At 39.6% G+C, this 15,124-nt stretch overlaps 1 protein-coding gene across 8 annotated transcripts in view; it reads left to right on the top strand.

Moving 5' to 3' along the window:
* Positions 1-13,256, top strand: part of CHN1 (chimerin 1) — a 156,614-nt gene extending 143,358 nt beyond the window's left edge. For all 8 annotated transcript variants that reach the window (XM_007060525.4, XM_043525355.1, XM_043525352.1 and 5 more), the window contains 5 exons: positions 6,546-6,719; positions 7,584-7,661; positions 8,831-8,968; positions 9,880-9,985; positions 12,332-13,256. In XM_007060525.4, the coding sequence (XP_007060587.2) occupies positions 6,546-6,719; positions 7,584-7,661; positions 8,831-8,968; positions 9,880-9,985; positions 12,332-12,503 (668 nt within the window). In that variant the 3' untranslated portion in view covers positions 12,504-13,256. The remainder of the gene's footprint in view (positions 1-6,545; positions 6,720-7,583; positions 7,662-8,830; positions 8,969-9,879; positions 9,986-12,331) is intronic.
* The last annotated feature ends 1,868 nt before the right edge of the window (positions 13,257-15,124 follow it).

Here is a 15,124-nt window from a genome sequence, read left to right as displayed (position 1 = left end):
TATATTTTTGGGGCTCTGCTCATGCATTAATATGATCACATTATTTCTTCTTTCAGCTCAATGGACTAAAGTCAATATTAGTTGCTTCAGAAAAATTGTGCAATCTTTTTCTGGGCTTCCTAGGAAAGCATTGGCTATGTCAGGCTCATTTCTCATACAAGTAATGCCACAGCCTATCCAAACTCCTAGAGTAAGATCAATATGCTATTAAAAATAGTATAGCTTACCTGAAACTTTTTCAAAAACAACATCTATAAAGTCTGTTTTATTCTGAAATTTGTAAACTTGTCTACCTGCTCATGAATTTCTAAATGTACTTTTTGGTGAAGGATGGCTGCAGCTTGATGATAACATACAAAAGAAACCTATACTCAACTACAAATCCAGCCAATGAAATGATCCACTTATACAATGACCTTATTGAAGTCAATGAGAGTTTTGCTATTGACCTCTGCGGGGCCTAGATTTCACCCATAGTCTCTTAAATCTTTCCTTTATTCTGGACTTTACTGGGCGATATGTTACTTTATGTAATTTGTGTGGTTTTAACAAATAAGGGTCACATTTTTCTTTTAGGGCCTGACCCAACTCCCATGGAAGTCAATGAAAAGACACTGATGTACCTCCACAGGAGTTGGATCAGACCCTTTATTTGGTGTAAATCAGCATTTAATCCACTGAAGTAAACTGAGTTACTCAGGATTTACTTCATTGTAACTGAAAGTAGAAATTGGACGTAAGCATGAAATAAAACAAACTCTTGGGTCTGAAGCCTGCTAATCTTATTCATGCAAGTAGCCCAATTGAAATCAGCGGGACTACTTGTATGAGTATGGCAAATGGATTTTAGAGCCTGATCCGTAGAGGTGCTGAGCATTTGAAGCCAGTGGAAGTAGTGAGTGCTTGATGCCACTCAGGATTCAGTTCTCCTGGCCCTCCGAAAATGTCAGGATTCTAAGATGTTGCAAAGCAGATGTGCTACACTCTGGGATTTAAAAAACAAACAAACAAAAAAACCCGACAATTTGTTTTAATTGTTTGTAATTTGTCTTACAATACCCTGTGTTCCAGCTTCCCAAATTTAGGCTTAATATCGCTACTGTAGAAAGTCTGAACAATGGATTGCTCTGGGATTTTGTAGTACTCTGTTGGAAAGCAGCCTGTCATGTTACTCATGCACTTTTTACCTTGCTTGAATAAGCAAACAGATAGTCTTTCTTATATTGGTGTGTAACCAGCACCAAGTTAAACTCTCATCAAATCCTGAAAATGAAAGCCTACTGACTAAAACAATACCATTCTGCTTCCACAGAGTATTTTGAACTCAGAGAAACGACCGTCCCATGACAAAAGCATAACAAAATGGCTATGTTTCAACTTTATTTAAAAAGCAACAACCTTATTCTTGTTTTAAACTATGCATTTAAATCTTACAAAAATATTAATTTTGAGTTGTCACAGGACTTCAGTCTCAGATAAGGACCAAAAACATAGCTTTTTTTTTTTAAAGCCTGCAAAGCATAATAATAATGGTAATAGAAATGTGCTCTGCCTTTTATAAACTTCTCTTAAAGCATGATATATTCCTCAGGAGTGTTTATAACCCTTGCAGCAGTGTTCTGATGTATGAGAACCAATGAAGTGTACAAAGCATAAAGATGGAAAAGCAATGTTGATTTTTAAACGTTTCTGGTGTTAATGAGACCTGATCCAAAGCCCCTTCAAATCAATGGGAATCTTTTCATTGACTTAATTGGGCTTTGAAGCAGACCCCAAAAGGATTAGCAGTAACACAGGTAATTACATTTGTTTTTTTAGAAATATGATTTTCAGCTTGAAATGTCCCTCCAAGCGAAACATTTTAATAAAATAGCACTTTGTTGTATGCAAATATCCTTAAGATGACCATGGAAAATGTAAAGATTGTTTTAATTCAAGCACAGGACATTTGTAAATACATGTTTTTCATTCTTATATACTTAAAAATGAATTATCCTTGTTCTCACAATAGTGTAGCTCTAAGATATCTACTCTCCCATCAGTATGGGTAGATGTGTGCTCACAAGACCAACCCAATTCCATAAATGGGGGTTAGCCTTTCAACTTGCTCACACCTCAGTTGAAACAGACCTTTAAGAGTTTAAACATTGTTTCTGAAAATGTTTTGCTCCCTGTTTAATATTTAAATCTTCAAAGATAAACTACTTGCAGTATGCTGTAATGAGTGGCTCTGCCAGCAGTTTTAGTACATATGATAATTATGCATACAAAATCTGTATTAAAAACATTATAAAGATTGCAAAGTCAATCACTCAAAAGGCATGAAATGCAAGAATTAAGATTGTAAGTACACTCTTAATTCAGCCCCTTGTGTGTTTTCATTATCATAGTCTTTAATTACATAATCACATATTGTTTTTTTCCCCCAAGACCTTTGCCTCATTCTGGGCACAGAATGGATGGTGCTCACTTAATAAATGGCTATTTTGTATTTTGTTTTCTCGTAGTTGCTCAATGCGTGGCCCCAGGCCTTACTTGCTACACATTATTCATGTCTGCTTTGAAGACTGAATTTTTAATTTCTTCATGGGCTTTCCACTGTGATTTTCACTATAGTATCTGAATGCTTCACAAACATTTAATGAATTTATTTTTAAATACCACTGTGAAATGAGGCGGTGGTATTATCCCCATTGTACAGATAGGGAGCCGAGGCACAAAGAGATTAAGGTCAAAAGTGTTCACTAATTTTGGGTACCCAATTTGAAACATCTAGGATCTGATATTTTTCAGAGTATTTAGCATTATATAGCACTTCATATGTTCAAAGCAAAATTCCCATTGATTTCAGTTGTATCTGAGAGAGCGCAGCACTTCTGGAAATCAGAGCCCAGAGACTCAAGTTGGGCAACCATCAGATAAGGAGCATGCAACTAGTGACCACCTGTGAAAAGTCTGGTTGAAGTCACTTGCCTAGCACCATACAGGAATTCTGTGGCAGAGGCAGGGATAGAATCCAGTTCTTCACGGGAGCATTCAACTGCCTTAACCAGGAGACTGTCCTTTCTCTTTCTGCAATCCGCTCCCTCATTCACTACACACCTTCCATCTTCTGCAACAAATGAAGCCGAGGTCCTACGGACAACAGCCTTCATTAGACAACCCTGATGATTCATCCTCAGAGCAGGTCCATCATGTGCACTGAATGAGATAGCGCTCGTTTGGAAAAAAACAGTATGCAATCATGTAATTAAAGACTGTTGTCATAATGCAAATGCACAAGGGTACATCCAGACTTTACCCGTTGGGCCCCATCCCCTCCAACTTATCCTTCTCCAGTCTTTTCCTCATCCCTGTCTCCTTGTCCCAGTCCCATTCTCCTCACCTAGCCACTCCCTGTCTCTACTCCTTAGACTTCTCATCTCAGTGCCAATACCCTTGCCCAGACAATCTAGTACCCTCTCACACAGCTCCTCGTCCAATCAGTCTCTTGTCCTCCTCTGCCCAAATTCCTTGTCCCTCTGTTTTACAGGGGGAGAAATTGAGACACAGGATGATTAAGGACCAAATCCTAAAAGCAAGCAACGGGCTAGGCTCTGCTCTGGAGTTCTTCACAGCCTGAATGAGGAAGGGTTAGGCTCCTAACCTCCTGCCATAGAGTGGTGCTGTGCCACAAACACTATGAAGTCTCAGAAGCACAACAATCTCTGTAGAGGGTCTCTTCCCTCTCCAGGAAAGAGGGTGGCTGGTGGATCTGAGTAATCCACTGCCCTCACCCCCAGTAATTTTTCCAACCCCCACCATGTGTTAGGGTGGAGGGAAGCCAACAGAACTGAACTCTGCAGTGTGCAGTGGCCCACCCTCCTTGCACAAGTCTTCTGATCCTGCCCCACTGGGCCAGTTCTGCTAGATCAGGGTCTGCTGTGTAGGAGGAGGCTGTACTCTACGTTATTCGCCTAGGGTCACCCAGGAAGTTTGTGGCATTAGTAGGTGCAGAACCCAGAATTCCTGGCTCCTCATCCTGTCCCTTAATTACAAGATCACTTTCTTTTCTTCATGGAAGGGAACTGTTCTTACACTTAAAGAGTGAAATAGAATTGTAAGCAGTCATTCTGTCTGGAACAGGGTTCATAAATTTTGACTGATTGAATGTGACATGTTGAACTTTTATTGTTACCAAGAGATTGAGCACTTTACAATAAATTCTAAGTGACAAAACTCTTTAGCTTTACAACCCTATTAAGAAAACAAAGTGCTTTTTTGTAATAGCACATGAACAACTGAGTTGGAATTAAACTAAGATACAAACATTGGCTTTTGCTGTTGTATAAAGAGAGCCACATCATATGTGGACTATTTACTGTAAATTAAAATGTCAACAAAATCAGTGATAATCAGATACAAAGGTGAGTCCTCTGTAGACACTAGATACTGGGAGGGGAAGAGAGAAGGGAAGGGATACTGTAAATCTTCACCATGGCCCCAGTCCTCCAAACTCTTACATGCGTTTAACTTTAATTCTATGAGTAGTCCCCTTGAGATCAATGAATAATTGAAATCAATGGGACTACTCATGGTAGGAAAGTTAAGCACACTGGAAATCTTTGCTGGATTAAGGCCTAAGAGAGTGTACACTCTAGGCTCTGTGCTGTTTTGCTGTGGCAGTTCAGCATGTCACTTTGTAGGATTGGGCTCTGGGTGACATTTGTATTGCCAGTTACCAATGAAAGTTCAAGATACTCAGCATCTTGCAAGACAGGGGTCCCTACTGCAAGACAGCAGAGACCTGATAAAACTCCCAGTGAAGTCAGAAGGAACTAGGTTGGACTTCAGACAAAGCAAAATGCTGCTCATACATCATTGCACAAGACTTATGGATTCAAATCATGGATATGAACATTCCATTAACTTAAAAGGAACTGCATTGCTCAGCCTGTCTTCACTATGCTTTCTTGTTGTATTATTGCTGATTTCCCTGCTTTTTTCCTACATATGGAGCATTAGTGTTGATAGTTATGCTTGGCCCATTTTTGTACAGAATGAATGTTTTTTCTGCATATCTGATTTCAATTAAATTGTACTCTAAAATGAACCAAACCTTCATTTGTAAAATGTTTACAATAAAACCGTGGAACTGTTCTTTAAATAAATTGGGATTGGTCCTGCTCTGGGCAGGGGGTTGGACTAGATGACCTCCAGAGGTCCCTTCCAAATCTGATATTCTATGATTCTATGACATTCTTCCCAAATTCATTTGAATTTAAATAGAATTATTTGGATTGCCAGTTTTCTGGGCTTTCTCTTTCAAAAACCCAGTCTACGAAACAGCATTGGAAGTAATACCTCCTCCCCTGCCCTGCTCAGGGTTAAGAGTAAATGTCACAATCTATCCCTAAGGGTGTGTCTACGCTGCAGGATTCTTTTGGCAGTGTGTAGTGCACATACACGCATAGCTCTCATAGTACAAGTATAAACAGCAGCATAGACAGTGAAACATGGATTAAGCCAGTCAAGACACACCTGAAGGATGTGGGTATAAACCCAGAGTACGTACCTAGACATCCTCTACTGGGCCAAGCCATGCCTTCCCAGCACCACTGCTATTTTTAGCTGTGTAGTGTCCCGTTACCTCTCACTACTGGTCCCCTTCTCCTTTGCAGGGAAAGACTCCAACAGTGGACGGAGTGGGGGTGGGGTGGAAGGGTGGGAAAAGGCTGCCACATCTCAACAGCTGGAGCCTTTCTCCTATGCAGGGGAAGACTCCAGCAACTCCCCACTGCTGGAGCCATTCCCTGCTATAAGGAAAGGCTCCAGCAGCAGTGAAAGTCTCTGCCAGCTCCCGCACTGCTGAAGCCCTTCCTCTGGAAGGGAGTGAGAGGCAGGGAAAGGCTCAGCCTTGTTTCAGCTTCTCCCCACTGCCAGAGCCTTTCACTGCAGGAAGGAAAGGCCATCTGCCAGGGCCTTTCACTGCCACGTGTAGCTACACACCACAGATGTAGTGTGCTTTTGACTGTAGCATGTAGCTATACATACACTACATGCCGCCGAAAGTGGTTTGTAGTGTAGACTTAGCCTAAAATAAATATAAAGATATGGGGAAGGTATTAGATCATGAAATAGTCACATATAAAATATAGGAAGAGAAAAACATTACAGAGTAATAGATCTCTTCCCCTATGGAAGAGTCCTACAGAATGTAATGGGGATTAAACCAATAGGGTTCTGTTGAAATTACTGTAAAAACCTATGCGATTTGATAGAGAATTAAGGACTTGGACCATTTGATTTTCAATCGGTTGATTTCTGTTAAATCCTGTAGTAGAGGAAACGTCTGTTTTTGCATCTTAGAATGGAATGTATTCAGCTAGTAAGTGTTCTTTAAAATCTGCACCAGTCCTTTTCAGCTTACTCACAGGAGCAGTCCTTACAGGAATGAGGTCTGGAGGATCAGACCCCTGTAGAAGTAATACATACTTTATTATATTAACATTACAGTACATTTTCACCCAACATTGGGTTAATTGTTTTTTCATTTTTTCTCCCAGATTGTGGTTTAAATGTTCACAAGCAGTGTTCCAAAATGGTCCCAAATGACTGCAAGCCGGATCTGAAGCATGTCAAAAAAGTGTACAGCTGTGACCTTACAACGCTAGTAAAAGCACACATCACTAAAAGGCCAATGGTAGTAGACATGTGTATTAGAGAAATTGAATCTAGAGGTAAGACATCATTAATGGACTTTGGTTGCTTTAATGATAATCCCTTTAGATTGATCTGGGTCATTTGGGTTTTCGCTGAATTTATGGTTGCTCAAAACAGTTTCAAACAGGGTATTTTATGACTGCCAATTATTCTACACAGTTCATATCATACTTGGTGTTATTTGTTGGTTCACAAATATCTGATTTTTTTAAAAGCTCTGCTGAAATTACTTAGTCTTATAAGGACTCCTCTAATTAATGCACAAGAAATGGACAGATGCAATGCGTGTTTTATAATGCACAGCATACAGTACTGTTTTGACATAGCTTCATGCTTGCTAAACTCCAGTCTTGGATGATCTCCTATCTCATTGATGTACATGTGCATCTTCCGCCTCCTATACTTCCCATGGTATTTTAATCAGAAAGATTAACACAGTAAAAACTAGAGTAGCCAGTATTTACATATTTCATCTTCATAGTTCTCCCAGCCCACATTTAATATTCTTTACTAGAATATATGGTTTGCTTCTGAAATATTTACTGTACATCTAATATGCTAATCTCAATTAGCTGATTAAAAAGAATTAGCTTGTAATTGGGCTAATCTGTTTTTTCACCTCTTGGAATCATTATCATAAACATGACTACATAAAATGATTGGGAGCTGAGCCTAACAATGCGGTTGATGCAAGGGTCAGGGTTAAAAGGATGGGGCTGAAATTGTATTCCAAATGAAAAACCTGGTAAAGCTTTTGAAACCTAACTAACCTTGTTGCCTCATTACCTTAAATGAAGAACCTGGGCAGGGACAAGCCAGTTTTAAGGGAGATGCAAAGTTAATACTAATTTTAATCAAGTGAAAATGTTCTCTCCTAACAGGTCTTAATTCTGAAGGACTATACAGAGTTTCAGGCTTTAGTGACCTAATTGAAGATGTCAAAATGGCATTTGACAGAGGTATCTGCTTTTGCATCTGCTGCAACTTTTATGCCAGCATATTTGAAGGGTTCTGTTCAGCCCTAGGGGTGCCTCAGCGCAGGCTCCATCTGCCTGTTGGGCTCTGCAGATGCAGAGGCTGGTCATTATGCTGAGTGGAGGGGTACCCCACCTGGACAAACACACAAATCGCATTTTGGCCTGGGTTGCCAAAAGCTGCCCTTTTCCCTTCGGCAGAGTTTGTCTCTCCACAGCATGACTATGACAGTTTGGCTCTTGGCAATGATGTCATTGGGGTAGGAAAGCAGTGAACATTCTCAGTTATTGTCCTCATTTACGAGTGAACCTCCAGGCTCCTCTCTCGGTGGGATCATGAGTCAGCTGGAGAAGAATCTTAAAGGAGCAGTGCAACTCGAAGCCCTCTCCCTGAATGATAGCTCCAAAATAATAAGGAACTCATGGGCTAAACATTCTTCCTCTTCCACCAAAGGCAATGAGAGAAATAAGGAGTTCCCACCCTCAATACCCCACAGTAGCAATCAGGGACGGGGAGATGTGTTCCCTCCCCATGTGTTTTTTTTACTGAGCCAAAAATTCCATCTCTCTTTGCCTCTCAAGGCTACTGGGGCTACACAAAGAGAGCTCAAATAACACCTGCCTTCTGTGTGGTCCTAGCTGGGCTTGAGGTGCTGGACAAATTCAGGCCCTGGCCTGGTGCCCATTGAACTCAAGAATAAATAGCACCACTGCTCTGAGAGGGTGAGCACATGCCTGTCCTAGCGACTAAGTACTGAAAACATTTTCCTTTTTGCAAACATTCCTCATTTCCCATTCAGTGCTGACAAATGTGTTTTTGGCAAAGTGATATGTTCAAATATAGTTGATCTGCAACACATTTTTACAACACAGACAGTCACCATTAAAACAGTCACATGGGTTTCTGCATAACATTTTTTTGTTAATCTTAGATGAAAAAAGGACTTGTCTCTGTACAAAAGGCTTTAGGCTTTATCCTGAAACAGTGAAATTCACAGTCAAAGAACAGGTTTTATTGGTTAGTTTACATACTCCAGAATCTGTGGCTGTGCTGATCTTAATAATTGCTAAACAGCCTAGATTTTTCCACTGAATATTAGTCTAGATCTATTTATATTTTTAAAACATTAATGTCAGCTGCTTTCTATACACAGATGGGGAAAAAGCAGATATTTCTGTGAATATGTATGAAGATATCAATATTATCACTGGTGCACTTAAATTGTACTTCAGGGATTTGCCAATTCCACTTATCACATACGATGCCTACCCAAAATTTATAGATTCTGCAAGTAAGTATAAAATAACATTTTTCCTGTTTTTCTTTGTCCCTTTTTCTCTCTCTGTTTTGTTTTTTAACATGTGTTATTAATTAAGTACTGCTTAAGCTCTTCACATGAGTGCTATAAATTGAGATGAAAACAGGACTGAGTATGTGCCATAGATTATAAGAATGTTGTACTAAGTGATCTTTGTTTCAGTTTCTCCTCCATTTTTCTCAAATGTTTCCTTTTCACTACACATACTGGAAAGATATGTTCTCATAGTACATATGAAGAACCACAGTTACTGTGCAGGATGAGTAACCCCTTTTCCTGTCACCAAGTGTTGAATGGTCCTATTTATCTAACAATGTCATAATTCAAAGTACCCTTCATTTTATTTTACTGGGAATGAGGTAATTTATGAGAGTGATTGGTAATGAGATAAAGGACCCCTAGGGATGAAATCTCAGACCCATTGAAGTCAATGGCAAAACTCGAGTAGACTTGAGTAGGCCCAGAATTTCACCTCTAGGTCACTTGTGCAAAACTAGTCCAAGTCAGTAGTAATTACTATCTTGACAACTTTTTCAGTACCTATGAGGAATGTCTTGGTGGACTCAGTCCAGTTCCTCTAGTGGACAGGAATTCACATGTCACAACTCATCACAGCTCTTCTCCTCTAACCCTGTTCTTGCCAGTGCATTGGGGAGGCCATGGAAACTGTCACAACAGAGTCATTCCAGAAGAGACCTCCCAGAAAAAGGATTAAAATTGATTAAAGCTAAACCAAAGCTCATTGACATAATCGGGAGATAAACAGGCAGATTTAATCATGAGGATTCCTTTCAGACCTGTCACTCCCCAAACCTACCGTGTGTCTACTTCTCTGCTTGAAGTCTGGCATTGTCTGCACTGATATTTAAATGTTTCTGTTTCAGAAACCATGGATCCTGATGAACAGTTAGAAACACTTCATGAAGCACTGAAACTACTGCCAGCTGCACACTGTGAAACCTTAAGGTATCTCATGGCACATTTAAAGAGGTATGTTGTTTATTTTAAAAGAAATTAGATGAATTCATCTGAAACAAAGGCCAATCCGCAGTCTCTACACAAGTCTGTGTAAGCCCCACAAGATGTATTTGGGGCCTTGTACAGGTTTCTATAAAGCAAATTCTGAGTTGTTTTTATAAATTTAACACAGCACTACAGTCTCTCCAGTGTCATTTGTTATAGCAGAATGAACAAACTTAAATATGTCTTAAAAGAATAGAGTATTAAAATACACTAAAACAGACACATAAACATTGTGCTTTCTCCCACCTTCTGCACTCTCCATAGGCCTTAAGGACTTAGACCAATAAAAAAACCACAATTTTGATGCAAAAAATAATAATAATAATAATAATTAATAATATACCTAACCAATGTTTATTCTACTTTTAGGTACTGCAAATATCTACAAGGCAAAAAACTATTCCCCTTCTGTAGTCAAAGTATATACAAAACCACCGAGTAAAAAATGGAATCGGCATATTAGCTACTCTGCCCATTTTGTTTGTGACATGTACCTATTGTCAGCATGTACCTATTGTCATGAGTAATCATTTCTTGCCTTATAAATAGCTTCATTTTAAGCCTTTTTAGTGAAAACACAGTTCCACTGTAGGATTTGTTGAGTCTGCTGAGTATGTCCAGCAAAATGCAACCCCAGGGCTGCTGCATGTTCTGGACCAGATATGTCAGTGTCCACTTATTTCAATGGAACTTCAAATGAATGTATTAGTTCAGACTTAGGAATGGAAGCCCAGCAGCAAAGTAGTTAAGCAAATTTTATTACTTGTAATGCAGCTAGCTCATTGGCTTTTTGCAAAATTCAGCTAATTAGCCATTGCTCCTTTATTTGGAGTCATAAACTAGGAAGCAGAGTTTTGGAAATACCAGAATAATATGTCAAAAAAAAAGAGGACATCAAATTCTGACAACTATTGTATATGCCTGAAGGGATTTTATTCATCACAGGAGATTAGATAGTGCAGAATTTACATGTTTTTATAACCCACAAACTTCCTACAAATGGATATTTAGTCATTTACAAGAATCCTTATGGAGATTTGTTTCATGGTAAAGCAGTAGTGTATATTAAGTCCTTTGTTTAGTCTGTGAACAAACTCATTTATAAATCTGAATTTGTTTTATTGAGAAAGGCAATTAACTGCCATAAACCAAAGCAGAAGTTTAGTGTCTCTAGACAGCATTTTGTTTACTATTATTATGCCAGTAAACAGAATTTGCGGAGACATTTATTCTGTGTCTCTGTACTTCTTAACTATATACTGTCTGAGAATACTCTATGTATTCTGCTCTGTGTGCACATGTGGTAAATTACATTCTGCGGTCCACTCAGAGATAATATATGAGCAGACGGTGCGCTTTGGAGCAGGCACTGGTGGAACCTACCTTCCAGATAACCAGCAATAGGAAGTTGCTACAAGTGGTGGCAAAGCTGCACTAGCAGTTCATAACCCCACTCTGTTAGGGACCCAAGAGCTGCCTGATGCAGCCAAGGAGGGGTGGGGTAGGCCTGCCAAAGCCCTGACTTAGCACCTTTGTTAGATGGCCTCTACAAATGAGGCTCCCCTGCGGCCCTGATGGATTTTAAAGCAGCCCCAGGGTGAGTCCCTGTTCAGGTGCTCCTGCTCTTGTCTGTGCCAGGGATGTAATTTGCATGGCTTGTGCCTGTGGGAGACCCTATATAGTCCAGTTGACCACTTTATGTCATGGTTAGTTTGCAGTGTATACATCAAATGAATTCAGATGTGAATATAATAAAATGCATGAGAGAGAAAGAGTTTGAGCCTGGTGAGTCCAATCAGGTTTCCCCTATCCTGTAAGTGGGAACACTACACTTGTGGTGAGTTTTAAATTGGTAATCTTATTACAATTCTGTAAAGAGGATCTTTAAACTAAGTTTTCCCTCCCTGCCTAAATGGCCTGCAACACATTTATAAATGGCAAAAGTAGCATTACTGTGCACCCATGTTCTGATTTGTAGCAACATACCACACACACATACCCTAAACCCAGATTATGCCTGCTAGAAGCACCAATCGTCTGTGCAGGAAGGAAGAATGGTGGATCAGAAAACATACAACTAACTACACCACACAGTGCATATACTCATCTAATCCCTAAATACTCCCCAGAACGCCTCTGTGTGGTTCCTGTTGCACAGGGCCTGTGAAGCAGTCTCTCCACAGGTTTTTGGGAAAGGCAAAGAATGCACTTTTTGCTCCCCCCCTCTGCCCAGGGGTTATGTCTATGTGCACCGTGTCATCAACCAATATTTGGTATGAGATGCCTTGTGTTTAATATTGTCCTCCTTTACAGGGTAACCCTTCATGAAAAGGAGAATCTCATGAATGCAGAGAATCTTGGCATTGTTTTTGGACCAACCCTTATGCGAGCACCAGAACTAGATGCAATGGCTGCACTGAATGATATCCGTTACCAGAGACTTGTGGTGGAGATGCTCATAAAAAATGAAGACATTTTATTTTGAATGTTTTGTTTTGTTCTTTCTAAAAAAGGAAACAACAATATTCTGTGGAGGAAGGAATATTTTAATGTAATTTAACTGGCTCTTGTTGCTGAATTCCATATTTGCTAGAGCTTTTGATGTATACAGGATAAAAATGAAGGAACTCTGTGTCGCTTCTGTAGTGCCATTCAGCTGATGTTGAAAAAAGGTTAACACATTTTCCAGTACTAGTAATCCTGGGTGTTTATCATGTTTAAAACAAAAATCTAAAGCTCTGTTGCATGATTGGCTCCCTGTTCTCCCTGCTTTGGTGAAGAACTTTCTGCAAAAGAAACAAGAGAACTGGTGCAGCATCTTTTATAAGCATCTTCATTCTGGATAGTTTGTGATTGTAATTTAGCATGTTTCTCAGTGTAAACCTATTGTGAATTTGCTTTTATGTTCTATGTAATTCGTTTCTGATACTAAAAAAGAATGATTTCTGTGAAATGGGACTTCTGCCTATATTCTGATATTTCCTATCATTCTTTTCCCACTTTCTTGGGTGATTTCTTCCTAGTTTCTCTCAGTTCTTTTATCATGTAGTAATTTGTTTTTAACAGAAACAAAATGTGTACTTTGTCACTTTAAGTAATTCTTCATGCCTTTTATCGTGGTTGCAGTAAAATCTGCAACACTGTACAATGTTTCCTTTATTGTTATTTCAATTGTAATTTTGTATTTTTATCTGGCATGCATATATTAATTTATTAAATTTTGCTATTAGAAATCTCACATTGTGCTGTGTTTTTTTCATTAATTAAAATATTTTCAATGCCTTTGTTTTCATATTTATATTCACAAAATAAAATCTCAACTCATTTCTGGTTGAGCTATTTGAATTATGTGTGGCGTTTTGGCACTCAGAATATATTGAATGACCTTTGACTGAAAAGAGACAATTTATAGTTCTGTTATTTTTTTGGCAGGACATTCCCAATCTAAATAGCTTGGAGTCTGACACTTGTTAAGGTTCCCATCAAATTCTCATGATTATTTTATTAGCAAAATTCTTTAATCAGCATCCAGAACATTTTTCAAGAGCTTATCAGCACCTCTTAAACAACAAAAACAAAAACTAATGAAGTACTGCAAAGCCTCCAGTACTATTAATAACTAACTTTCTATGAATTTTTTCAAAAAATTTAGTTATTTGCCTGTACACAGGCCGGCATTGCAATTTACAGTTACACAAATAAAGGTGGCCAGAATAGGTGAATCCACTACTTATTTACAGATATACCAAACTATATTTGCTTCAGGCTTAAATTGTTCAACACTGACCCCGACACTTCTGTCCTTCCTTCTCCCCCACCTCCCCGGCTCTCCCCATCTTCTCCATATGAAGGGGAAGTGACCAAAAATGATCTCAGACAGAGCAATGCATACAAATTGCTTCTTATCAACCTTTCAGCAGTCCCAGTGATATAGTCACTTCGTGTATTCGCATTTTATTCTCTAGAAATGCTCCTGAGTGTGACAAAGCAATATTATTCCATCCAACGGTGTAGAGTCTGACTGCATATCTCTAAGCAGGTTAACACCAAAAGTCATATCATTAAGTTTTAGTAAACCAGCAAGCACTATTGTCTCAGCTTTCATGATTTCTATAAGACTGGTACTCCAATGAATTTTGTTTGGTATTGTTGGAATTTTCTGTACTGTTGTAATCACAGCCCTTAAAACAAATAAACAAACCAAATTTTTTCATGTTAAGGTTTCTGACTCACTCTTGTCACCAAGAATGGCAGACCAGATTTGTCCACGTGCAATATGTGACTATACCAGGTCTTCACCTCCTAAAATATATTGGACCTGATTCTCCATTGCCTTGCACATGTGTAATCATTTACACAAGTGCAAAGTGACTGCACACTGCATGTAAAACGTTACCATTCTGATTTGCATTTATGGAGCAAGCTAAGCAAGGTCTGATGCTCAACTCAGTGGCATTTCTCACACTGTAAAAAGATAACTTTGGAACACTGCAACCAATCAATTTCAAAATTGCAGGGAATGTTCTAGGCATCGGCGGGCACAATACTATTTATTTTGGTACAAATCAGAACACCAGAAAAGCCTGATTCACAGGAAAAGTAGGAGGCCCAAACTGCCTGGTGCTGCAGACAGAGCAATCTCTCTATTGCCCCATGCTGCTGCCTCCATGTATCGGGGCAGCAGCTTAATCTGCTGCCTAGAGACATTCCCTGTAGCCTGGAATCCAACAAAAAAAGAAGAAATAAAAAGGAGAGCTCTTTACCTGGAATGTTTATAGTGAGGGAAGAGGGGACGTGGGGAGAGGGGAATGAGGGACTCAGAGGGGTAAGGGGGGGTAGAGGATTGCGAACTAAAGGGTTGGGCAGTGGTGGTGGAAGAAGCAGGGACCAGGGGGAGTGGAGGAGGAAGAAGGACCTCACACAGGACTGGGGGGGTCTAAGTGATCGTGATGGGGGAAGTAGGGAATCAATGGGGAAAGTGGACTGTGGGGGTTAGGGGGTGATGAGGGAAGCAGGGACCGAGGGAGTGTGGTTGCGGGGGTCTCCATGTTGCCAACTCATGGGATTTTTTTCTCTTGTGACAGACATTCGTCAGTCGGGGCTGGA

Source organism: Chelonia mydas, chromosome 11, assembly GCF_015237465.2.
Source record: "Chelonia mydas isolate rCheMyd1 chromosome 11, rCheMyd1.pri.v2, whole genome shotgun sequence".
NCBI lineage: Eukaryota > Metazoa > Chordata > Testudines > Cheloniidae > Chelonia > Chelonia mydas.
This window is presented reverse-complemented; position numbering and strand designations above follow the sequence as displayed.